The 27,595-nt window shown below is 47.7% G+C and overlaps 1 protein-coding gene across 1 annotated transcript in view; it reads left to right on the plus strand.

The window, feature by feature from the left end:
• Positions 1-27,246, plus strand: part of LOC144752809 (uncharacterized) — a 489,465-nt gene extending 462,219 nt beyond the window's left edge. Inside the window, exons 8-9 of the mRNA XM_078640658.1 lie at positions 26,357-26,550; positions 27,242-27,246. Of these exons, the coding sequence (XP_078496784.1) occupies positions 26,357-26,550; positions 27,242-27,246 (199 nt within the window). The remainder of the gene's footprint in view (positions 1-26,356; positions 26,551-27,241) is intronic.
• Positions 27,247-27,595: the final 349 nt, after the last annotated feature.

Consider the following 27,595-nt stretch of genomic DNA (forward strand, 5'->3'; position numbering starts at 1 on the left):
GTTCCCTCTCCCCCGGCTTCTTGTTCCCATTGCGACTGACGTTTGGTATTCCCATTGTACTCTTGTGTTTTATTTGTTTTCATCCTTTTCCCCTGCCCTAGCCTCTGTATAAAAAAGGCTGTGGGCCCTGTGGAAAGCAAAAACCTGGCAGGTAATAAGGTTGCTGCCAGAACCCAAACTGTGGCATGGGTGGCTGCATCAGTGGCTGATGGTAATTCTGTTGCCGTCTTCCTTGGTGACCCTCTGTGCTTTCATCACTACTGCTTCCACTCATACTTCTCTCTTCTCCTGAGCTAAAGGTCCAGTTTTGAGGGGTTGGCCAGAAGCGATGTTGTTTCCTATTTTATGTTGTGGAGGAGCTTTTTCATAGTATTCATCAGTAGTGTATGGATAAACAGTCTCGCGGCTGAATTTTTAGCCGTCTTTCTTAAGTTTCGTGAGTTTTGACTGGGTGAGATACTCTTTGTAGTCAGTGTGATCTTTATTTATCTCATCCAGTATTTTCTTATATATGGTTATATGCACAATAGTTTTTAGTAAGAAGTCCCAGCTGAGGGTGTCAAAATCTTTTTCTATGTCAAGAGACACTGCTATGTGGGTGTCATGTATGATTCGTCAGATCTTTGGCGGCTCCACCATAATAACAGAGGAGCTCCGCCCCACTGCTCAGTGCCAGCGGGTTAAAAATAAAATGATAATAAAAAAGGTTTATTATAATATATTTTTCACTGACTGAGCTGAAGGGAGTCTAGGGTGGGGCAGGCCAGGCCATCCTCTACGCCTACAGCGTCAGGGAGGAGGAGTGATGGGCACTTGTAAGCGTGCATGTCAGTTTGGCCGGCTGTCTTAGGCTGGAAAAACCGACATGCGCACTTATATTTCTTCAACTCAGCTGTGTTGCACAGCCAGGTGGTGAAAAGGAACAGCCTCCCTACCCCTGAGCAAGCATTAAACCAGCCTGTTCAGGCTAATCCAGACACTTCTCTAATGCTGGATAATAGGATGAGGGCAGTGTCTGGTTTGGGTGGGGAGTCTGGGAGCCTGTGCTATGTGACCCATGGACTCCTGGGAGCAGAGGAGCACCGAGATGGACGGCAGCAGCAGTGGCAGGTAAGTCCTTTTTAAAAATTATTATTTCCTTACCACCCCTGCGCTGCCTCGCCACTTTTTATTGGCCGCAGCCGCCACTGCGTCACATATTTAGGAAAGTGCTGTGCCCAGGTGTAAATCCTGACTGATCATCATGCAATAGGCTGCCAACTAAAGGAAGCAATCCATTTGCCAAAACACTCCCCAAGATTTTACAATCAAGTTTGAGGAGGGATAACGGGCAGTAAAAACGAACATACAAGGGGTCTCGCCCAGCCTTGGGGAGGACCACAATCAGTGCTTCACGGAGTGAGTCCAGGACCTGAGCATTCGCCTTGGCTTCATTTAACACCTCCAATAGATGCTGGGTAATTAGCGCTAAAATGTGGCATAGTATTCGATTTCTAGCCCATCCTTGTCTTGCTCTGGGCAATTTGAGCTATGGCTGTTCTTATCTCCTCCAGCTGGATTTGGTTCATTTAGTTTGGCCCGCTGGAGTAAGGACAAGTAGGGTAACGGCAGTCCATTCAAGAACCCATGTATTTGTTCAGGAGGCGGAGCGTACCCAGCTCTGTCTAAAGTGTGGTTTTAATCCCTAAAAGCATAATTGATGGCAGCCTGTGTGACTACAAGCGAGCCGTCATCTCGTCTGATGGCTCCACTAGGAAAACACTGTTGGTCCTTCTTAATCAACCATACCAACGGCCTTCCTGACCGGTCATTTTCGGCATGAAGCATGTTCAGTCAATGCTTGTAGTCAGGCCTTCTCAGGCACATTTCTGCCTCCATATACTGTTTGCGCAGCAGCTGGAGCCACTCAACCATCGTGATGCGATTAACCACAACCCTCTCCGGGGACACAGCTCCCTCTCAAGTGCCACCAGTTCCTCCTGCAGGACCCAGCAAACTCCCCATGTATCAGGCATGCAATGTCCCCGCATAACCACTTAGTGTGCATCCCTTCCAATACTCTGGATGGCGTGAATCCTTTGTTAAGGTCAAAGTATTGAGTGATGCGCTTCAAAGGATCTTCCCTAATTAGGGTTTCAAGCAACACCTCAGTCTGGAGCCGCCAGGTGGGTATCCACGAGCATGATCTACCCCATTGCAGGGCTAATTGCAATAGACAATGGTCCGATAGAGTGCAAGCAAAGTAAGCCAATTGTAGAACCTGTTACCCCAGATGGTTGGTGCATAAGATGAGATCCAGTCTGGTGTGGATGTCATGGACAGGGGAGTAAAACGAGTACTCACGGTCTATTGGATGCCCCACTCGCCACGCATCATACAATTGTTTTTAGGTCAGCCAATTTTGGAAATGTGCCATTCTCCAGTATTGTTTCTTTTATAGATTCATATGCTTGAATCTTCCCTGTCATCATGGTGGGAGTCCCATGGTAACGGTAAAAATAGCAGTACTGAAACATTACCATAGAACAGAAACTACAATATAGTAACCTTTTAACCTTATTTTATAACATCCAAAGTTCAGTCAATCACAGTAGAGACCTCAAAGTACCCTTCCCTTACAGAGCCACCATACCGTATATTTCTTACCACACGTCATGGGATAGGGAGTCTCTATGAGCCCTGCTCAGTGACAGTGTTCTATCTTCAACTTTTGACCTCCAGCTCCTGCTACATTCAAGGTATTTGTGACCTGTGTCTTTGCCTCTCCTTTTAAGATGCAAGAGCCTAAAAATGACCGTTTAGGCCATGGAAGACCTGTGGGAAGTGTAGGCTGTGCTCTGAAGATCCCCACAAACAATGCCTTTATAGCCTTTACCCTGACCACAAACCTTGGGAATGCAAAATACTTCCGCACTTTTTCAGCCAAAACCTTCAACGACAGGGAGGATAGGCTACTCCTCTGGCGCCAGCAGAAGAAGACTGCCTCAGACTCAGAGTGTGACTCTGAGCAAAAACCTCATTCTTACACAAGAAAGTGAAAAGAAGTCAACTCCTCTTCCCATCATGGGGACTCAAAAAGATCCAAGTCCAAGGATAAATCTGAGGTGAAACAACACAAAAAACCTCAGGCGGACATTTCAAAATCTTCTTCAGGTCCAGCTTCTGCTCCTCCATCTTGTCCATTGACGGCTTCATCATCAAAGATTCCAGCTTCCACGAGAAACCTGAGGTTCCCGCACTGTCAACGGCTTTGTCTGAGACAGCTACTATGACGACGGTCAAGACCTCGACGGCAGCAACGTCGGTAGGATCTCTTTAATCAGTGACTACTTCGTCATCATCAACGAGACCTACACCGTCGACGAGAATTTCATTGTCGACCACCGGCCTGTCAACGACTCTGGTGATGGTGGCCCCACAGACGTAGACCATCCACGCAGCATTGATGGTGTCGCAGATGACTATTTCGGCGACTGCATCGCCGTTGAGCACGTCGACGGAGGAAAAAAACAGCTTCCTTCTGCCCAAGCAAGTACAGGATTTCTCTAAGATTTCCCCTTTGCCTCCAACTCACCTTTTGGATATCAAAGAGTCGGATGATTAAGGTTTGTTTGGCCCTGCATACAGTCCATCACAGTTAAGGGTCAAGTGCCAAGATTCAGATGATGAGGACAATGATCCATCTTCTTACCTTGCAGGGGAATATTCTTTTATGGATAGAGATCCTTCTTCAGTGCAGTGGCCTGATTCCCTCCAAGAGCGTTACCCATATGATGATCGGGAGGAGGAACGCAATCATTTTATAGAACCATCAGTGAATGTTCCAGTTTCTCTAGTGTCAAATTTACGTTGTATGATTGAAGATTATTATAGACGTTTCCCAGATGCTAATGCTCCTCAAAGGCCTCATGATCTGTCTGGCCAAAGAACTCCCAAATCCACCAGGTAAAAGGTTTTGCCTCCTCCAATAATCATCATGGAGGACATCCAGGATGCGGACCAGCAACAGATTGAGGAAGGTGAAATCCACACTGACTCAGATGTCCATGATGAATGGGATGATTATGTAGTCCCCATGATGCCATCCCCTATCCCATCTTTTTCTGGTTTTCCTGCAAACATCGGTGGTTTTTACGATCTTTTGGAACGTGCCTCCAAACGTTTTGATCTGCCGATGCTGGCTAACCAAACAATTTTTTTTATTTGATTTCAAGCCAGGCAAACAGTGTTCCATCAGGACAATCCCTATAGTCGATTTTTTATGGCAAGTATGCCTCAAGCTAATGAAAACGCCTGCTGCTGTTACAGTGGTGATTCTAAAACTGGATAAAAAGTACAAGGCCTCACCCACATGCCTTATTGGTCATCCGCGACCGATCATCATGTAGGCAGCACAAAGGAGAGCCACGAATCCGGCGTCTCCATGTACAGCTCCACCTGACAATGATGGGCCCTGCCTTAAGAACATAGGAAAGAGATTCTCTGCGCTGGTAGCCACCTCCATTAGAGCCTCCATTCCCATCCTAGGGAGATATGACCGACAGATGTTGTCAGACATCTCTGCACTGTCTGAGTATCTTCCAGATGATAAAAAGATAGAGGCTAAGGACATTCTGTCAGAAGGGGAAAGAGCATCTTCCGAGCTCATTGAGATCACCATGAACATCTCATCGACTGTTTTTCGCCAGATGGCATGGTCAGCGGTTATGTATTGTCAGGAATGGTTGAGGGCAACTAACTACCTTCTGTCCAGAAATACAGGCCAAAGTACTTGATATGCCATTTGAAGAAGAATGCTTGTTCGGTAAGCACATGGACGACGCGCTACCGTCCATAAAATCGGACACAGACACAGCTAAGTCTTTATGCAGCCTCCAGAAACGCTGTTTCCAGTCCCTTCAGGGTAGAGTTCTGGGGCAGTACACATCCTGCCCGCAATTCCAACAGTGGTGCCAGCCATATCCGCAGAATACCTACCAGGCATACAGCCAAACTTTCCAATCCAACGCTGCTCAGTCTTATTCAAGATCAACAAGACGCAAGAGGCAGCACTCTGCCGCAAAATCCCAGGACTCCAATAGGAGGCAATGAGATTTGCTAGTCCCCTGTCACCACTGTCTTACTAAAATTTGATCCCGCCTTCTCCAAATTTTTTCTGAAATGGAACTCCATTTCTTCAGACAGATGGGTTTTAGACATCTTCCAGCATGGTCACATCCTGGAATTCGTTTAGCATCCTCAAAATGTTCCACTGCCGAGAGCTCTGCATCGTCATCTTCTGGATCTCAAAAAGGAGATAAAATCACCCCTTCCCAAGCAGGCTATAGAGGAAGTACACCTCAAACAAAACAGTCAAGGGTTTTATTTACACTTCTTCCTCATCAAGAAAAAGACAGGAAAATGCAGGCAGGCCATGGACCTCAGAATGCTGAACAAGTTCATCAAAAAACAATCATTCAGGATGCTCTCTCTCCAAGAGATTCTTCTTCTCATGGAAAAAGGGGATTATCTGTCTTCTCAATATCACCTCAGTGCCTATTTTCATATTCTCATCCACCCCAAGCATCGACAACTTCTCAGGTTCGAAGTGGCAGGGTGCCATTACCAGTTCAAAGTCCTTTCATTCGGTTTAAAATACGCTCCAAGGGTTTTCACCAAGTGGATGGTACCGATAGCAACTTTCCTAAGACGTTCAGGTCACCAGGTATTTCTTTACCTGGAGGGTCCGGCTTTTCAGGCTGAAAACAATTCAACAACAGACTGTCAGAATTTCTTCCAGTCTCTAGGTCTTTGCCTCAATCTGGAAAAATCATCCCTCATTCCTTCTAAATCTCAGATTTTTCTAGGTGCATGTCTAGGCACGAATCTCGGCAAAGCCTTTTACACTCACGAAAGAATATTGCGTACTCAAGATACAACAAGGCTTCTCTCAGTAAAAAAGCTTGTTTCTGTGAGACAATACAAGTAATTGTTTGGGGATGATGTCTTCTTGCATCCCGCTAATCCCCAATTGCCGTCTCCGCATGCAACCGCTACAGCAGCAGCTCGAGGCGCAGTGGATTCAATCTCAAGGATCATGCAACAACAAGGTGGACATTGCAGCAGCAGTGAGAGCCATGATGCCCTGGTGGATGGTCAAGGAAAACCTTTCGCAAGGCCTCTCTTTCAGTCACACAGTGCCACAGCTGGTGATGACCTTGGATGCGTTGATGGACGGATGGGAGGCTCACTTTCGGGAATTACAGGTTCACGGCAAATGGTCCAAACAGGAGTCAGAGTGCCACTAGAACATAAATTAAATACCAGCATTTGTAAAGCACACAGCTACCTCCGGAGCGGTGTCCGGGCGCTGGGGGCCGTCGGGAAGATTAAGCGACCTATTGCCTAGAGTCACATGGTGCTGGGCTGACCTGCCACTGGCACCGGGGATCGAACCGTGAAACCTATGGTCCGGAGTCAGGCTCCCTGGCCGCTGCACCTCACCTCTTCCACATAAACATTCTGGAACTTATTGATGATGTATTCCTTGGCTGTAAGCATCATTTACAACAATGTTTACACATCGCATGCCATTACAATGACTGTGTTGTTACATCGCATGCCATTACAACGCAAGCCGTTACAATGACTTGCTGTAGGCGGCAGAAGGTGTTGGATTTTAAATCCAACACCTTCCCTACTGTTGCACAGACTAGTGTTGGAATAGTAAAAGCAAAAGCTGGTGTAATGACTTGCGTTGTAATGGTCTGCAATGTAACAACACGGTCTTTGTAATGACCGTGTTGGTTTGGCATGTGTTCTAAAGGCATGCGATGTAACATGGCCTATTCTTCCTAGCCCTAAAAGCTTTCCTGCCTCGAATGAAGGGTTCGCCACTTACTGACGGACAATAATACTACAATGTTTTACCTTCAAAAACAAGGTGGCACAGGATCTAGAAGCGCTTTCCCTTCAAGCTCAACAGATTTGAGAATGGCTTCTTGCCAACCACATCTCCTTACGAGTGGAACACGTGCCAGGTGCCCACAATGTGTGGGCCGACTCAGCAGGGTTTCCAAGCTATGGCACGAATGGGAGCTCAACAACAAACAGTTGCAGATGGTCTTCCAGTCCTAGGGTTATCCAACGTTAGATCTGTTTGCTATGTCCCTCAAAAAAAAGTGCCCTCTTTTCACAAAGAGGACTCTCATCTGAAATTGTGGGGAGATGCCTTCCAGTTTTCTTGGGCGGGGATGTTCACCTACGCCTTTCCCCAATTTTCGCTCATCGCTCGGGTTCTTCAGAAAATTAAGCAAGAGCTGTGTAGGCTCATTCTGCATGCCCCCGGATGGACAAGGCTATTCTTGTACACCGAGTTGCATTGCCTCTCAGAGTGTGCTACGATTCTTTTTCCTACAAAGGAGGATATTTTTTGCATGAACCAGGGCCAAGTGGTTCATCCGCAAATTTCCTCTCTTTATTTGTTGGCTTGGCTCCTCGCCATGCTGAATTTGAAGACTTGAGCCTATCCAAGGCATGCAAGTCAATACTACAAAAGTCTCAAGCTCCTTCCACACTCAAAAGTTACACAGCTAAATGGAAGAGATTCTGTGCATGGTGTACGTTTCACACATTGCATCCCTTTTTATCCACTCTGGAGCAGGTGCTGCCTAATCTTTTGCACCTAGCCGTGGCAGAGCTTTCACACTCTTCCATGAAAGTTCACATTGCTTCAATCTCTAGATATTGAAGACGTTCAGGTCAATCTTCCTTGTGGTCCAATCGACTCTTCAAAGAATTTATCAAAGGACTCTTTAGGGCTTTTCCGCCTGTTAAACCTCCTCCAGTACTGTCTCAACTGAATACAGTCCTGTCACAGCTAATGCATCCTCCATTTGAACCAGTGCAAAAATGCGAGTTGAAGTTCCTTTCTTGGAAGGTGGCTTTACTCTTGGCCATTATGTCAGCTAGACTTATCCGTGAAATCCAAGCTTTCACAATGAAAGACCCATATCTTCAGTTTCTGCTAAGCAGGGTTATCCTGAGCAGTAATCCTTCATTTATACCTAAGGTGCCTTCAACTTACCACCTCAATGAGCCTATTGTCTTACCCACGTTCACCCCATCTCCATCATCAGCAGCTGAGAGAGCTCTGCATTTATTGAACATTAAACGTTGTTTAAAATTTTATCTACAAAGAATTAAGGTCTTTCGTAAATCCTCTCAGTTGCCGATTTCGTTCTCGGCAGTTAGAAAAGGACAAGCCTTAACATGGGCCATCATTGCTCGTTGGGTCACCTCAATGATTGTCTTCTGTCATGAAAAGCCTGGCCGCTAACTGCCTGCGAAAACGCAGGCTCACTCAACAAGGAATATGGCAACTTCTTCAGCCTTGTTTACAGGAGAATCTCTACCTGACATCTACAGGGTGGCAACGTGGGCGAACTCTCACACATTCACAAAGCATTACTGTCTCAATGGTTGGTATAAGGCAGATAATACTGTTGGGCAAGCTGCTCTTCAACGCCTCTTTGCTTAAGGTATTTGGCTATTAGCCTCTGTTTATTTATATATACTTGCTTGTTCTGTTTATATATGTAACTGAATGTTGGCATGTTTATTCTTCTTATTTTGGGATGTTCCTATTTTACGTAATGGTGGGACAGTTAACCTATTCACCACCATTCTTATGTCTTATTGCTACTATACTGCTTACTAATTGGATTCAAGCATGTGAATCTATAAAAGATACAATACTGGAGAAAAAAGAAGTTACTTACCTGTACTCTGTGGATTTCCAGGATTTATATCTTTTATAGATTAACATGCCACCCTCCTTCCTCCCCTATTAGGTTCACAATTTAGTTCAGGGTTTTATATGTATATCCACTTATGCTCGAAATCTGAGGTATAGTGGCTCTGTAGGGGAAGGGTACTCTAAGGTCTCTGCTGTGATTGGTTGAACTTTGGATGTTATAAAATAAGGTTGAAAGGTTACTAAATTGTAGTTTCTGTTCTATGGATGTCTATGGTAATGTTTCAGTACTGGTATTTCTACTTTTACCGTGGGACTCCCACCATCACAACGGGGAAGATTCAAGCATGTAAGTCTTTAAAAGATATCAATACTGTAGAACCACAGTGTACAGGTAAGTAACTTGTTTTTGCCGATACATGTCTCATTACGCTGGAGAGGGATAGCATGATCACAGTGCACGTCCAGCACACAGTTAAAGCCCCCCCCAAGATGCCCAGAAAGATGGGTGCCTGAAAAGCGCAGGGGTAAGTGTGTCATGGAAGCCCGACTGAGTAGTGTTGGATGTGTACACTCCCACCAAGGTCAACACATTTTCTTCATTATCACATTTCACCCTCTGCCATCAACACTAGGGTTTCACCACACCAGGAGCGACACAGATGAGTACTCCTCAACCATATTCTGATGAGTATGCCCCATATACTTGTCCCCGCCACTTTGTCTAAACTGTGTGAAGTTCCGTAAGTGTTAGACATGTTTCTTGCAACATTGCAATGTGTATATGGCGTCGCTTGAGGTAGGCATGTATCCGATACGGTTTAGCAGAAGTAGCCAAACCTTGCACGTTCCATGTAGGGGTGTTGGTTCCTAGCGTCCTGCGGCAATACTCCCTCACAGTTCACGGGTGAGGGTGAAAAAACTAGAGTCCCACACCCGGGCGCAAGGACCCAGGACTGAGATGTTGTCCCTCTCACAAAGCGCCTTCATCAAATCGTCCCACAGCAAATGTCATTCACTCACACCAAGGGTTTCCAGTTGGTGCCCACATTCTTCTTCAGGCCTGGGGCCCCCAGCTCGGAGGCCGAAATGAAAGAGGAAGGGCCACTCAGCTAGGCCTCCAGCCACAGGGTCCCCAGTGGGATTTAACTCACGTGCTCCTGCCCACCTCCCAGCAGTTGGGGTCCTCCGGGCAAGTCTAGTCCCATCCCAGCAGTCTGTAGGCCTTGAGAAAATCAGAAGTGGGGGGCCTCTGTCTATCCATCAATCTGTGAGCTGAGTTCAGGGTAATTGTGGCCCACTTGCATGTAGAGAAACACCCACGGGCCAGCAACCCAGAAGTCTGACTCCAAATTGCTGCAGGGTCCTGTGTGGGCGCGTCAGGGCTCATTTACTCGCTCAGGCCGAGTACATCCCCATCAGAGCCAGCCCGCACGCCCCTTCAGCGACGAGCACCGCCATGTGGCTCAGACACTGCCAGTCCCCCGACCTCCCACAGGCAAGGGAAAGCGAAGCATCCAAGTTTCCGGGGGACCCCCAGCATGGCACTGATGTTCCCAGTTACCTTTAGTTTCTCATGGCCAGAATCAATGAATCAGGGTCATCAGCCCTCCGAGGGGCACCCCGTTGATCTCCCCAGGGCCCAGGTTTTGGTCCGGGTACAGGAGGTGACTACAAGCTCAATCGGGCACTTCAGGAGGACACTTGGGTGTAGTCTGACCTCATCGCAGCGGAGCATGCCAGCTCCAACACTGCTGCTCTCTAAACATGGCCACTGTGATGCACCTGCACAATGCTGTAGGAGGCACCGTTCCAGGTCTCACTCGCCAACAGCGTTCCTAGCTCACAGCTCCATGGTGCAGTGGCACAGCTCGCACATGCCTCCTTCTGCTTATGTCCCCCCAACAGGGCGGGCAGCCTAAGTGATGTATGCTGGTCGTTTGCAGCCTGATAAGGAGGATAATCGTAGGATTATTTGGAGGCCTTCTTCGGAGCTCCTTAATTTGCGCACAATACAGCCTATGTGGGTGTTGACTGTTTCAACCCAGGAATATATTGTGAACTAACTGGCTGTGACTGTGTATCTACGATGGAGGCTAGATAGTGTCGTCCAGACACCAGTGTGAATTTTGGTCCTACTCCAAAGCATTTCTGAGGCCCTGTGTTTGGTATCAGTCTTTTGGGTGTCCCTTTGATGTGTATGGAGAGACTTGCTTACTTTCTGCTCCAGTCTTCCCCATAAGCGTTACTGCCAGCAAGTTGGGTGTAACTGAGTGTGCAAGATGCTCCTTCTTTTCTGCCTTTTGTTGTTGGTTCTCCTGATTGGGAAATCCCAACCTCACCCCTCCTTCCTACACACACAAGAAGTCATAGTCTGTTGCTTGACCAATCTGCAAGGAATACGCTTAAGTCACAAACTGCTCGGCGGTGGTCCCAGACCTTGACCTGTGGAATATATAGTCTCTGTCTGCAAAATTTGAGAAATCATGGTGCAGACAGGAACCTTGAGTCACTGTGCCTAGATTTCCAGCTGGCCAGTACTTGGAGTCCCACAACACTGGAGATTAAAAAATACATCTGTACTCCATGGTGGGGTTTCTGACTGCCAACTTCCCTTGTAGGGTTCAGGAATAAGAACCTGGAGGGTCTGTACCATGCCCAAAAGAGCTGCCTGGAGAGTACCTTGAAGCAAGGGGCCTACTGACTCCTGAGGAAGGATACTGAAAGCACCCTTGCACAGAGGAAAACTGTCTAGCAAAAGAGGGCTGTGAGGAGCTATGCAGGGATAAGTGAAGTTGTACCGCTGTTTCATCTGCACCACCGGGGCATGTGGGGAGGCACTGTGACCCTGGTCCCCTCACAGTGATCCCAAAGTCAAAAGTATTCCTTAATCTGTGCTCCCATTTGTGGCTTGTAAATCCCATTGCATGTCTTTGGACTCTTGCTAAAAATGACCGAAAGTGGCAGAAGAGCCCCAAAAGAGACAATGACCAAATCAGTCAGTGCCATAACAATTTGGCACTACAAAACATCCCGACCACGATTGGCAGGTTATCTTCAACGAGAGGAAGGTATACTTGTGACGAGTCGACTCTATATTACAACAGCGCAACCCAGGGTGTGTTGTTTATTTGTTTGAGTGTTGGGCTTGATCTTTGGGTCTAAGGAAGATCCCATGAAGAGTTCCTTCCCTACTGCCAGCAGGAGCGGGTGTCCTTTCTCACAGGGGAATACCAGGACGGGTTCCCTAAGCAAGCGTGGAGATGCCCCAGGGTAAGTCCTGCGCTATATAAGTTTCATACATTACATCATTACATTACATTACATTACTTGTGTCTCTGCCTTCTGTCTTCATCTGCCCCAGGGGTGTGTGCCTGTACTCAACTGCACTGCCAGAGGACGACTCACGGCAGTGTGCGTGACAGCATCAATACAGTCTGTGGCTGCATCCCAGCTCCCTCCTGCAATGCATTGTGAACAGTGCCCGCGGGGAGTATAGGAGAACCTTTAAAGACATTTAATAGATATTATATAAATTCTAAGTCACTATGGGGCATATCAGCAAGCGGCAGCGCTAATTATTGTTGGCCGCGTACAGCGTCCAAAATCCTGATGCCGGATTCTATCACCCGGTCAGTGCAATATTTACAATACGCATTGCCGAGGCGATAGAAATCCCGGCAATAGCGGCGATAGGCATAAAATATTGCTGTAATACCAGCGATATGACAAACAGTCAGAGTAAACATTGTAAATAAGGAGAGGTGGATCTAGCATTATGACCCACCTCCCATGCAACATATTGCTAAGTAATGAATTTATCAGGCGTAAGGAACCGGCGATAGACCCGGTTAGCACTAGTTTAAATGACGCTAAAAGTGTTAGTGATTATCTAGTTAATAGTGAGCAGCTGTTTTAGCGATTATTCCTGCTGAGTAGCCGGGAACGCCTACCTCGCATCTCATTAGCGATGCGAGGAGAGGCGCAAAAAAAATGGGCACAGAGGCATGGATTCAAGCGGTAGCGTGTACATGCTGATAGGCCGTTAGAATTATCGCCGCTTCTCTTCCCAAAACGGATGCTAAAGCGGCGATAATTCTACCGCCGTGCCTTGTAGATATGCCCCCATGCTGTTTTGACTGTCTAGCAAATAGCTACTCCCTAGGGAAAGTAAAGGGAAAACATACATGTTTCTTCCCACTCTACCTTGGGAGACTCCTAAATATATCTTTTCACCCTGTTCCGTTTTTATTATATAGTAATAATTATTAAAAGTGATGTGTATAATTAATTGAAATAATTCAGGTATATATGAACAGCAATTATAGTTGCAAGCATTTTTAAATTCAAAATAAGGTATTAAAAGATTTATAATTAAATAATGGGGGACCTTTGCAGAAGTTGTTTGCACTCACCCTTGGGCACTGCTGTTGCTTGCTGCTTGCTGCTGCTGGGGCTGGGCTCCTGACGCCGTTAGTGATCCCCGGCGCCATCTACCACCTCGGCTGCCGCGGGAGGAACTACGGTTCCCAGCATCCCTAGCGGCCGGACACCACCACCACTTCCTGTCCCGCGCACCAGGAGGTGCTCAAAATCGCGGAGCTCCCTCCGCGTCGCGGACGCGCGCGGACGGCGTCGGGTGGAGCCCGGGCAGAGGGCGGGCCGTCTGTGGCCGTCCGGGGCAGGAGGAGGCAGGGCAGGGCCACCCCACTTTCATCCACCGTACCGGTTTCAACTTGTGGCGCTTCATTGTGGTGCCGCAACTCAGCATGTCAACTCGCTCCGGTAAGGCCTTGAGGGGTGGCGGGGAAAGTGCCCCCGGGGCACTATGTTCGGCTCTATGGATAAATTCCTGACTAGGGTGGCGGCTGTCATCGACAACGAACTTGCCATATCTGAACGGCGTCTTTCTTTTGACTTTCCTCCTTCCAAAAGCTCTTCTCCAGCAATAGTGTTGTCCCCACAAAATTCTATTTCCCCTGCACCCTTGCCTGGGGATCTACCTGGGGATTCTTATATTGCACCATTAGAGGGTGGTATAGAAGGGGTAGAAAGCTTACTGACCGGTAACCACGGTACTAGCTCCTGTGCCGTGCTTATAGATCCATGTACTGAGTTTTCCTTAGTAGGCCCCCCTGGCATTCAGTCCCAACACTGCCCCGAGGTTTCTGCTCTTGTCCCACAACCTCCGCCTAAAACTCGACCTAACCAGGAGCCTAACAAAAGGAAGGGGAAGAGGGCAATTTATACTCGAAAGGGGTGTCCATCCAAGAGTACTAACCATCCCAGGTACCCGCCCCAGAGGGGTTCTTCCCCCCTGGGTGCCGCAGGACCTGTATCTTCAGGGACATCTATCTGTGCTCCAACTGCTATTGATACAGTACTACCTTCCCTGCTGGCCCCACCAACGCCTGACCAGGCCAACGTGGGTCCCTCCTTGGAGTCGATCGAGAAGCTGGTCAAGTCTCTTGTGTTGCCACTTATAGACCAGGTCAAGAGGTTGGGGGACAGGCTTGACTGCTTTGAGCAGGTTACCAGGGACAATTTGTTTGCCCTGAAAACCCTGCTCAAGCTCCAGCCAAAGCTCAGTGAGGATAGGACAGATAGGTTAGATAAGACCAATAGGATAGAGGTTCCAGTGAGACCCCCCTCGGGAGATCAGCTGACGCAGCCGCCCAAGCAACCAGCCTCTGGGAATTCTATCTTGGCTGCTCCTAAAGTTGGTCCTAGGCAGTTAAAGCCGAATGCTTCCACTCATGCTGCTCAAGTGCATGCTACCCCTCCCCCAGTAGTAACAACCCTGGTGTCTACCCAGGGCCCAAGGCAACATCAGAAGGGAGGGACGGGCCCTACTTCGCAACCTGGGGCCGTTTTATCTGCTACAACTGGCGGTGTAGCATCAACTCCTAAGGTTGCATCTATCCCCGTCCCACCTATAAACCGTTCCCCTTTAGGTCCTCCTCAGAATAGTAGACGAAAGTGCCCCCCAGTTAACCTCCCCCCTGAGTGTCACCCGTACGTTGTTATCCTTACCAAAGTCCCCCCTATTGGGAGTACCCAGCGGGAAAACCATCAGGCACTCAAGAATAAGGTCATCCACTGGCTGAAAGTCAACAGGCCCTTGCCTGCGGGAGTGGATGGTATTATTCTTGGTGTACGCAGGGTGGGATGGATTGGAAACGGGAAAAAATCGCTTGAAGGGGATTGTGTGGTGGTAAACTTCCAAGATGCTAGGGTCGCCCAGCTAATATGCTCTCAAGGTCAACCCACGGTTGGAACGGGTATCGACATAGTCGACTTGACATTCTTCTACCCACGGTCTATTATGACCACTCCCACCTTTCACCTTGGACAACCCACCTATATCAGCAGTCCTGGGGGCCAATTCTCTGTGGAGAACACTGTCCACGGCCTTTCGACCCCGGGAGTTTTTCCCCAGCAGCTATGCCTAGCTCCAGTGATACCAAACTGGGGACCCTGGAGCTGTTGACTCAGTTATGTTCCCGGGGAGGTCGCTGTGGCTTCAAGCCTTGTTGCTGAGTCAACACCTTACCTCAAATCCAATGGCTCCTCCTCCTCATCGCAAATTCAGACTACGGCCGAGCTTGTAGAGGAGAAGGGGGAGACTGGGGCATCCTATAATCTTCTGGCTAGTCCCCCTGGTGTGGGTCCTGTGGTCTTATCACCTCCTGTCGAGGATTGTAGCATTGCGGCTGTAACGGACCCCCAGATTAGGGTTTTCAGCTGGAATGTGGCGGGACTCGAGAGGAAGCTGGCGCTGCCGGACTGGAACGAGCGTGTGGAACAATACTCCATATGCCTGTTCCAGGAAACCTGGAGTCGGGTGCCCCTACACAAGGCGGGCTATTCCACCCACTTTTCGCCGGCAGTAGAAAGTGCAACTGGCAGGGGCCGCCCTTCCGGTGGCCTGTTAATCTGGGTAGCCACTGAACTCAACTGTAGGGTGGAGGAGAGGGACACTAATTGCCCTGATCTCCTAAATATTTTGCTGAGAAATTCCCAGGGCAGAGTTATTCTAAACATTTTTAACATCTACGCCCGTGGCACTAAGGGGGGAAGAGAATCCCCAGTAATCGCTTGTCTGGAAGCCCAACTCCGCTCATCTCCCCACAGGTCCTGTACCTTGCTGGCAGGTGACCTGAACTGCACTTTCGAGCCCTTGGACCTGGATATCCTAGCAGACCAAGAGGAACTTGATAATGGGTGGGGGATTCCGCCCCTCGAGCTTAGTCCTATTAAAAAGTGGACAGAAGTGGCCCTCCAGATCAACTCACTAGTTATGGAGTTTGGTCTTAGAGCTGCCAACGGCAGGACTAGGTCCGACAAAGTAGGGGCGCACACCTACAACAGGCCAGGGCACATGTCACGGATTGATTATTTTCTCCTTGACATACACCTGTGGAGCCTGGTGGAGGACATGGTAATTGTACCTTCTGTAGAGAGTGACCACAATCTCCTGTCCCTCACCCTGTCCCACAGGTGTTTCAATAGCACCGTGAGTAGATCTCCTTGCAACCCCACCCCGGACCCGTCAGTGGTTACAAACTGTGGTCGAAGGTTAAAGTGGGCGAAGCTAGCTCTTTCGGAGGAGAAAACTTCTGTGATTAGGCAGCTTCTGGTTTCAGCCCTAGCCAATCTTGATTGTCAAGAGGAAGGCTGATGGAGGTGGCACCCAGGTTCTGTGTCATAATTCAGGCCATTGGCGACCTCTTTTTAGTTCCAGCTCACCCGAGTGGAAGGAAACCAAGCTTACGATCGGGTCAGGGCTGGTACAATCAGAAGTGTAGGGAGGCGAAGTCACTTCTTATCGAGGCAGTCAAGTCCAAATTACCGTCTAGGACTAGGGAGGCCAGGAGATACTATGCACTCTGCCAGAAAAATGCAAGGATGGAGTGGGAGGTTAATTTCTGGCAGGACCTCCTGGCTGCCAGTCGTGGGAAAGATGCCAAAGGTTTTTGGGACATGGTGGGCAAAAGGAATCGTCCTGACGATTCCCGGAGGACGTGTACCATCAATGCCCAGACTTGGTTCTCCCATTTCCAAAATCTCTATTCTGCTGTCGAAGGCCCACTTAATGATTCCTTTAAACTCCCACCCTTTACTCTAGTTCGTGACCTGGAACTGTTTTCTCCCTTGGATGTAACAAAGCAGATCAAAACCTTGGTCCCTTTGAAAGCAGCTGGTCCGGATGGCCTACCGGGGGATATCCTCCGTGCTTACCCGGAAGAATGGGGGGTACTAATCTCTGCACTCCTCAACGCAATCATGGGGGGAGGCCCTGTGCCTGACTCCTGGAGAGGTGCGGAGGTGGTCCCCATTTTCAAAAAGGGCAGTCGGGACTTACCCGGGAACTATAGGCCTATAAGCCTAATAGACTCAAGCCAGAAATTGGCTGGGAAAACCATCTTGGGGAGAATCACTCAATGGGTGGACGACAACCACATTCTGTCCGACATGCAGGCTGGGTTCCGTTCGGGTACAGGAACTATTGAACAGGTCTTTAGGCTTTTGTTATTACACTGGAAGGTGGTGGTACTGGGCAAAGGCAGTCTTTACTTGGCCTTTATTGACCTTAAGACTGCCTTTGACCTGGTACCAAGGGAGGAACTTTGGAGGGTGCTTCACGGTTTAGGGATGCCCCCATATTTACTAAACCTCCTTATTAACCTGCACACCAACACCTATGCCCAGGTTAGATGGGGGCTGAATGGGGAAAAGACCGATAAGATCAGGGTCGAGAGGGGAGTAAGACAGGGCTGTGTTTTGGCCCCTACCTTATTCTCCCTCTATATTAACGGGGTGGTAGATCATCTTCTGGGCGAACCATCAGACGCCCCCATTTTGGGAGGAGTAAAAATTCCAACTCTGTTGTTCGCCGACGACACCCTCCTCATCTCTAAAACCCCCCAAGGTCTACAGACACTGCTGAACCGCTTTCAGGACTTCTGTACCACCAAGGGCCTTGTCATCAACATAGACAAGACTAAGTACTTAGTCATGCATCCACCTCGCAAACTTGGCCGCCCTCCAATTCTGAACTCTATACCCCTAGAAAGAGTGGCAGAATTTGATTATCTGGGAATCCGACTGAATGATGCGATGAGCTGGACTGCCCACATTGATAAAATGACTTTGGTGCACAAAAGGGTGGGGGGCGCCCTTCTTAAGGAGTACAATAACTCTACAAAACATTGTGTTGCTCCTATACTTGAGATCTACAAAGCACGTGCGGTCCCAGCGTCACTCTATGGATCGGAACTGTGGGGCTTGGGCAAAGTTGACCCATTAAGCAAGGCCGAAAACAAATTTATCAAGGATCTCCTTGCCATTCCATCGAGCAGCCCGACCATCCCAGTGCTCATGGACACTGGTTGTAAAGCCATAAGGGACCAAGCTCGGCTTCGTCCCCTTCTGCTCTGGGCACGCTTGTGGAGGGTCCCGGAGCTACAATCCTATGCCAATGGCTTGGCAGAAGTGATGCACGCTGATGGTTGGAGTAGCATCAAATGGCTGAAGGACATAAAACATCTCTTAGGGGAACTAGGTTTGGACTCTTGCTGGCATAGTCACTCCGCTCCTCCAAAGAAGATTTTAAAAAAACTTTTCTGGGAGTGGGTTTGTGTGAAGCGCTCTAGAAGTCAGCAGCACTGCAAAACCACCGTAGCTTTCCTGCTGTTCAAAGACGCTGTCCTGTACGAGCCATACATGGATATTATAACAGTTGCTATGGATAGGTCCTTGTATATCAAATTCCGGCTAGGAACTTTGCCCTTGGCCGACTTCTGCTCGAGGTGGAATAAAGCCCTGCCCACATCACGCTTCTGTGCTCTTTGCCAGGATAAGCCAGAGACGGTGCCACATTTCCTTTTCGAATGCCCGGACTATGGTCGCCCCAGATCACGTTGGCTTGGTCCCATCTGCAGAGAACTGGGGACTCGTCAGCACTCCGTTGCCCTTCGGATTCTTTTAACTAATACAGCCCCTCCTATTGTTTGTGCTGTTGCTAAGTTTTTAAAATGGGCCTGGTTGATTAGACTTAGAAGACTGTCCACATCAATTTAATTCTTTTTTATCTAATTTATGCTGACCTAACGTGTTTTTAATTTTCATAATATTTGTACAGTCTTACTTATTTCGACATGCTGTTTTTATCTTTTTGTACTGCTTTTATGATATATGCATATCGAAATAAAGCAATCAATCAATCAATCAATCAATCAATTAAATAATGAATATCTTCTATTTCTATATAATTTTAACATTGTTATATTTACTTGTTTAGCTACTTTAAATATCTTAATGTATCCATATTTCCTATGGGTTTTTATTTAAATTCCCTACTTCCATAATTTTCTGTGGGTGGGGTGTTGCACCACCAGTGATTTTCCATGTGTGGTGCTGGAATTGCTACTGTTTTTTTAGTAGTAACTTACACTCCGATTTTGTGAATAAGCTAAAAGTATTAAACGTACTCAAAAGCGTATATTACTCAAAAGTGTAACTGACTCTGTCCCTAGTATTTCAGGCAAGTATCATTTTCTTATTTATCTTTGCAGTCGAGTCAGACTTTAAGTAACAAAAAAGTTACTTATAGCATCTTTCAAAATTCCCTGACCTGTGATATTTCGAGTATTCAGGTTCTCTAATCATCCCCAGTCTAAGTTTACCCAGCATGTCTTTTTTTTTTTTTTTTTAGAATTCTCGCTTTCCCTTATATTCTTGAGTATTTTTTAGCCCCTTTTTTGTTCATTGCATCTTTATATCGGTTCTGGGGTGAGCTAGTCACTTTGCCTACTCCTTCAAGTTCCCACTTTAAGTGTTCGATTGTGTTGCTTTAAATCATTGGACAGTTGCATTGTTAACGGTGTTATTTCCTATTAGTCATATAAGTTTCCCAAATTGTCCAAAATGTATTTGTTCTCCCCCTATTCCTGCTTCTGTCTAATTTGTTTATCCTTTGAACAGAAGCCACCCACTCACTGAACATTGGAGGTGAATTTTTTTACCCAGTTAATACAAATCTCCCTTCTCGCTATCAATATTAATACAAACAATATTTTTCCTTTGTCTTTACTTAGTTTAGTTGCCCGGGCAAATTTCCAACTTCTCCCAAAAATAATTAAATCCATACTCACGCCACCTGCATTCCCAATACCTTGGACACAGTTTTACCTATCTCTCTCCAGAATTCTTCCAGGGGGGGCATTGGCAAAACATTTGTAAACCGTCTGCGCCTTTTCCCCGCATTTGGGACAACTCCTCTCGCATTGGCCTTTGAACTTCGACAGCCTCTTGGGGGTACAGTAGGCTCTATGTGTTGTGAATATGTGATTTTTTCTCAATGGTGCGGATTTTACAGTTTCCCAACAAGTACTCATAGAGGTTTGCCATTCGCCATGTCTTTTCAGTCTGGTTTTAGATGAAACCATGCGGTTGAGAGCTTTAGCTGATGTAGATACCAAGAGAATCTCTGGCACACCTCTTCCTCTCCTTCCCCTCACACACTTTTTGTGACTTTCCATTTGATTTTCAGATACTGGTTGATCTCTAGGATATTTGCAAGGCAATGACTTGTGTCCACGCCAGTACTTTTCTGTATGTTCAATTATCTTATGCTCTAACACTTTTTCCACTGTATTTTGCTGTTTACATTTAATACACAGTATCCTTATTTATTTGGATAGTACAATATCATGGTATGGTTCTGTAGCACATACAATGGGCATATATATTATTTATGGTAATATAGGGGAGGAGCTTCGCGCGCATCCGAGATGGCCGCGTGAGCACAGGGCTCCCGAGACCCTCGCCACCTCCCACATCTATCCTGAATCATATCCTGAATACGACAACGGGTTATTGAAGATACAACCCAGCTGATGTAATAGCTGCTTTCAGAATTTGATTTGGACTCCGGGAACCGCAACTACGACATTTTGAATTTTCGTGGCCTGCTCCATGGAGCTACCCGGGGCTCGAGTTGTTACAGTGCCCAGGCAGTAGTTCAACAACAACGGCCGGCGGATTCCTGATCACAGCCTCAAGTTGACTTTCGGTTTCGTTTTCGGTCTTTGGCATTATCCTGTCTCGAGACCGCTCTGGAGACCTGATGTGCAACCTGGCCCTGTGAATCCATCGTGTGCCGATGGCAGCATGTGTATGGTCGCTGCGATACAACTGCTGAACTCTGCTTTTTGAGATTCTGGTGGACTAGTGGTGAGGAGCCATTTTTACCAGGTCTCAAACGCCCCTTGGGGGCACACTGCTCTAAATGACGAACAAACCCGATAGCGAGAAACGAAAAACCAAGACCACTCACCGGGGGGTACTATTCAATCGAATGTTATGGATCGTTATACCCAACCCAAGGGGTCCCCCGGTGGCGTGAATAGGGCTCGGGAAGAGGCAAGTGAAGACCCTACCGCGTTGCCTGATTTAACACTGCAGGATGTCATGGGCGCCATTGCTGGTATGAAGACTTCCATTGGCCAACAATATGAGGCTCTTGCCCTTAAGCTTGACACCGTGGCCATCGACGTCAACTTAATCAGAGTGGACTTGTCAGAGACTAACGAGAAGGTCAAATCCTTAGATTTGAAGACCTCCTGCCTCACGACTGATGTGTCCGACCTACAGACGGAGGTTCGCAACCTACGATCCTCCAACGATCTCTTTGCTCGTCGGCTGGAGGATTTTGAAAGTCGGGCAAGACGCAATAATATACGTTTTATTGGGGTCCCTGAAAATTCCAAAGAACCCGCTACAGATCTCTTTGTTGAGGACCTCATCCTAAATCACCTTGCCCCCAGAGGCCTGAGTAAATTCTTTGCAGTGGAACGTGCGCACAGGGTGCCGGGAGGGAAGCCGAAGCCGGGTGCCCCTCCGCGGCCGATCATCGCTAGAATTTTTTACTTTAGAGATAGAGACGCTATCCTGCAGGCATCGCGGGCGGGTGGCCCCATGAAGTTCGAGAACACTACGGTGAGCTTCTACCCGGACTTCACCCAGTTCGTTCAGAAGCAAAGAATGGGGTTTCAGGGGGTGAAGCGGCGACTGAGGGACATGGATCTGAAAAATGCAATGCTTTTCCCGACCCGGTTCCGTGTTGAATATGAGGATCGGACGTTTTTCTTTGACCGCCCTGAGAGGGTGAGTGACTGGCTTGATACATTGCCTGTGCGGCGTGATCAAACGGAACATTTTGGTGGAGCTGAGGGCGGCCTGTCCGAGCAAGAATGAGACGTGAACATTGTGCTCAACATATGACTGTGGTTTGATGACTTTTACATTTCTGTGACTTATGGCACATACCCGGGGGTGGGGGGAAGTGGGATTCTTTCCTCCTCTGGGGTTCTTTTTGTAGACTAGTTTAATGTTAGGGCGACAGGCACAGTGCAAGTTGGGGTGGCTTTCGAGTCTAACGCAGGGGTGCAGGGTGGGGGGGTTGTACCGGCGTTCTGTTGGGGGGCGGGAGGGGTGTTTGGGTGTGTTTCGTTTTCTCTCAAGGCAACGTATTGTTTTACTGCTGGACCTGGGTGCTGTGTTCGCTATGGGGTGGGACTTGCAACCATTTATGGGATGGGGGTAGGGGATTGAAACTACTGTTTTGGAATGTTAACGGGTTGGGGGATAGGATAAAACGTGGAGTAGTGTTGCACCTGTTGAGACGCCTCTCCCCTGATGTAGTGTTATTGCAAGAGACACATTTGATTGGAAACACTTGTTACGCCATGAATCGGCGAGGATATCGTCTTGCCGTACACTCTGGTTTCACTTCTGGCTCTAGAGGGGTGAGTATTCTAGTGAAAAGCTCTCTCCCCCTGGAGATAGATGACATAATCCTTGATGAGAGGGGGCGTTATGCTGTCCTCATTGGTAGGTGGGAGGGGAGGATTATCTCACTGCTTTCTGTATATGTCCCACCCGGACTGCAGACCACGACCTTTGCTGATTTGGGACGGGTAGTTCTGGGGCTTCCGGACGGCATCCTGGTGATGGGTGGGGATTTCAATTCTGTTGTCTCCGGTAGGGAAGATCGGTATCCCCCAAGATCACAGTCTTGGCTGAGTGACTTTCTGGAGACGCTGGGACTGATAGACTGTTGGAGGTTGATGCATCCGGGACAGGCACAATACACATTCCACTCGGGAGCTCACGGTAGTCTCTCCAGACTAGACTAAGTCTTGATGCCGGCAGCACAGGCCTCGTCAGTTAGGGAAGTTAGACATTTGGCTCGGGGTATCTCGGATCACTCCCCTCTGTGGCTCCAGATAGACACGACTATGGGTGCTGAGGGTCGGGTGGCCCCGATTAATCCCTGGTATCTCCGTAACCCCAAAACCCGTGCCGAGCTGGTTAAGTCTCTGAATCAGTACTTTGCTGAGAATGTGGGGTCGGTGTCCTCTTCTGTTTCACTATGGGAGGCCTTTAAGACAGTTATCCGTTGACAGGCACTATCGTTAATTGTTGGTGCCAAGAAAAGCAAAAATGAGGCAGTGGTCCGCCTCGAGACCGAGATTGCTGAGCTGGAAAGGGATTTGGATCTGGGTGTTACTCGTGACAAGAGTCATGTCCTCAGTCTTAAACAACTTGAGTACAGGGCCTTGGTAACATACGCCACTAGGGTTGTGAGTAGAGAGCAGCAGGGGCAGCTGTATGATGTGGGGGATAAAGCTGGGAAACTGATTGAGTGGTTGGATAGAAAGGAGAGGGCGAGTCGTGTGGTTCCGGTAATTGAGAGACCTGATGGAGTGCGAGTAAATGACCCTGTTGAGATTGTTGAGTGCTTTGCTGAACATTTTCGGGATGTGTATTCCCCAGTGTCGACAGACCTGAGGAGGACTCCCATCTGTTGTTTCGAGACATTGCGTTGCCTTGTCTATCGGACTCAGATAGGGAATTGATTGATGCAGCGCTTTCGGTTGATGAGGTGACTCTTGCTATTCGACCTGTCTGTTCCGGAAAAGCTATGGGCCCTAATGGTCTCCCAATCGAGCTTTACAAGTTGCGTCCTGACAACATGGCGCCTTATCTTCGTGATATGTTCCTAGAATCGTGAGAGGTGGGCTCCCTTCCTCGGGATCAGCGTCTTGCAACCATCGTGGTGATCCATAAGGAGGGGAAGCCGCGGGATCGCTGTGCGTCCTACAGAACCATCTCACTTCTAAACGCAGAACCTAAGATCCTCGCAAAGTTGCTGGCAAATCGCTTGATAAAGGTGATTAGTGACTTGATTCATCCGGATCAATCCGGGTTCATTCCACATCGTAACACAGCACTGAACTTGAGGCGCTGGCACGGCGTTCTCGCGAGAGCGGCGTTTCTGCGTGAACCGGCCATCTTGGCTTCCTTTGACGCCACGATGGCCTTTGACACAGTGGAATGGCCATACCTTTGGGCTACCCTTGTGAAGTTTGGTTTTGGCCCTGGATTCATCGCCTGGGTGAAACTTCTGTATGAACAACCATTGGCGCAGATTGTAGTGAATGGTCAGGTTTCCAAGCCCTTTGTTCTCGGGAGGGGTGCGAGGCAGGGATGCTCGTTGTCTCTACTTCTTTTTGCCCTTGCCTTGGAACCTCTAGCTGCTTGGTTGCGATGGGAACCATCAATGAGGGGCATTCAGTGGACCCCGGAATTTGAGGATCCCATATCGCTTTACGCAGATGACATATTGTTGTATCTCACGTCGCCCCAAAAGTCGCTGAATGTATTGTTTGATGTGCTAAACTCATTCGGTAGGAACTCCGGCCTTGTGATTAATTGGACCAAGTCCTGCATATATATGCTCACGGGTGGCATCCCTCCTCTACCGTGCGTATGTCCCATACAGGTTACGCAGACGGGATTTAAGTACCTGGGGGTCTTTATAACATTGGACCCTGCGGTTCGCTATGAACGTAATCTACTTCTTCCGCTCCAATGGTTGCGGTCCGACGTTGTGAGTTGGCGCAGGTTGCCACTGTCCCCCCTCGGGCGTGCAGCTCTTTTTAAAATGATGTCTTTGCCGCGGTTTTTATACGTGCTCCAGAATTCGTTTGATGTAATTCCGACGAGTTATTTCCGGGAGGTGGAGAGTTTGCAGAGGCGGTTGATATGGGATGGTCGTTCGCGTATTGCTCTTCCTAAGCTAACGCTTCCCTGGTATGATGGCGGTATCGCACTTCCGGACATCAAGCGCTATTATTGGGCCTCTCAGCTGGGAGCGATCAATCATGGAATGTATGGTCCAGTGTTAAATCCTGCTTTCGAGATGGATAAGTGGCTGCTACCGGGTGGGGATTATAACAGGGCGCTTTACTCTAAGTCAGCTGGAAGACAACTTTCGGGACCCACCAAGATAGCTGTACGAGTGTGGCACTGTGCGAATGCAGCGATGGGATGGAGGGATCGACTGACCCGGGCGACTCCGCTCTATGCGTCCAATAGATTGGGTAGCCTGTGGAAGACGAAAGGATTTGAGAAGTGGGATATGATTGGTATTTGTAGGGTGGGCGATCTCTGGGCCAAGGGCAGGATCAAGACTTTTGAAGCGCTGAAGATAGAATATAAGTTGGGTGATAGGGAATTCTTCCGGTATGCGCAGATTCATCATGCGTTGACTTCGGTTTTCCCTGGTGGTATAGACATCCCGGAATCCTCCCCTCTTGAAGACCGGGTGCTCGATGTTTATGTGCCTGACAGCACTATTTGTTTGATATATAAGAAATTGATTAACGATCGCTCAGACCTGCTGGCGCAGCTTAGGGAGGTCTAGACCAGAGATGGTTTAGAGTTGGATGACGAGGACTGGCAGTCGGCGATATCCTCGCCTAAGGAGGTCGCGATTCCGGCCCGCCTCCGACTCGTCCAGCTAAAGATTCGACATCGTATTTACATCACTGGCTCTCGCCTGATTCGTATTGGGTTATTCTGTGGATGGTTTATGTAAGCGTGGTTGTGGTCTAAATGGTACTTTCCTTCATATAATTTGGGAGTGTCCAGAGGTGGTGGTGTTCTGCAATCGAGTGCATGATGTGATGAAGGAGGTCACAGGTGTCGCGCTGTCGCCTGAAGCCAGGCGTTGTCTGTTGAATGTGTGGGAACCAAATGACTATGATGTGATGCAGACGCGGTGGGCGACCCTTGGAAACATGATTGCCAAGAGAGACATAGCGCAGCTGTGGGGTTCCCAGAGGCCGCCCACGGTCTTGGCATGGAAGGAGAACATGGACTGGTGTATGTTTAGGGAGAAGACGGCATATGTGGCGCGGGGCTGACCTAAGAAATGGAGTAAGATTTGGGGTCAATGGAACTCCTACCGAGGAGATATATGTACTCCTCCCCTTACAGAGACTCCGGATATTCCTCTTTCCCCCTGACCCGACATTCCCAGTATTGTTTTAGCTTCTATGTTATTTGACTCTGGTTTCTCCCCTGCTCCCCCCCTCTCGCATTAATGATTTTCTATGTTACATTGTAAAGCATTTTCCTTCCTCCTTGAACACGCATCCGACTGTATTGCTTTTATTGCCTTGTTTGTTTTTATTTTTTTTTCTAACCAATAAAAAGAGTTACAAAAAAAAAATTATGGTAATATATTTACAACCTTACTGTCGTTTGCAGCAGTAGCAAGGAATTAGAGGGCACACACCAGAACTCCATTCCCAGAAAGAGACACCCATGTAAATCACCGTCACTAGGGTCAGCAGTTCCAACTTTTCCATTGTCCACACCATCCTGGAGGAATGTATTTCGTAGATCGAAAGAATTGCCAAAGGCGCAACGGGATAGCAGTCTCACCTCACGACAGGAGTCAGGTAAGGGTAGGATGAATATACTTTCCAGAAGGGGCGCAAACTCTGCCTTTGCTAGCATTAAGGAGAAAGACATTGGAGGGATTGGTACAGAAACAATATTGTTTGATTTGTATCTTGTCTGATGTTAAACCTCTTTCCGTGGTGGTTGAGGGTGTGTCCTGTCTTTTTATAATTAAAGAAAATAAAATAGCCTGAAGTGCTGTTTTTTAGTAACCCATGGATTTGTTGTTTGTTTGAATTAGCCAGAGAATGTGAATCTTCAATATATTTTGTGGTCAAGCTCCAATTCAATTTACTTACTATGCTTATGCTGTTAGCAGGAGGGGGGAGTATGAAACACAGGTAGATATGTGGTGTGGTGCATGGTTTAGGTTAGTAATGAACTATTTCCTGTATTGAAAAGAAAGTTAATTATTCCATGGTCGATAATGCCTTTTTAATTGAGACTAATACTATTTTGCTTTGAAAACTGCAGACATTTGTGGTATGATTAATCCAATAAAGAAAGGTAGATATTTGGATAAAACTGTCTTCATTCCCAGTCTTTATTCTGCCTACCAATGCTTCCACATAGAAGACACAATTTTCAAAGTAATTTGCAAATGTAAGTTTCACAAACATGCACAGATGGTCTGCCTTTCAAGTGCAAATCCAGTTTGCTTATTCATAAAACATGTATTTGCACATGTAGAGTGATTTCCAATTGTGCTTTATTGCCACAATTCAACTCCTTAGGCAGGAAGTGGGTGTTCCAGTGCAGAGATAGCCTGGAAAGTTTAGGAACACATGCAAACATGAAAGTTTATGTGTTCCACAGATTAATTTTTCAGACCCACTATTCTCATTGGAAACAGATTTAGGCATAGGGGCCGATTTAATCCTGGTGAATGGCCCATTGCTCTGCTAGGGCAATGGAGACAATTACTCTGTCGCCCTGGTGAAGGGACCGCATGCCAGATGCCTTTAACCAAACAGTTTCTTGTTTTATTTTAAAATGTTATTGTGAAAATAAGAAAGAAAATGGCCCCTCGCCATTGAAGTGGAT

Source organism: Lissotriton helveticus, chromosome 5_1 (assembly GCF_964261635.1).
Source record: "Lissotriton helveticus chromosome 5_1, aLisHel1.1, whole genome shotgun sequence".
NCBI classification, from domain to species: Eukaryota; Metazoa; Chordata; class Amphibia; order Caudata; family Salamandridae; genus Lissotriton; species Lissotriton helveticus.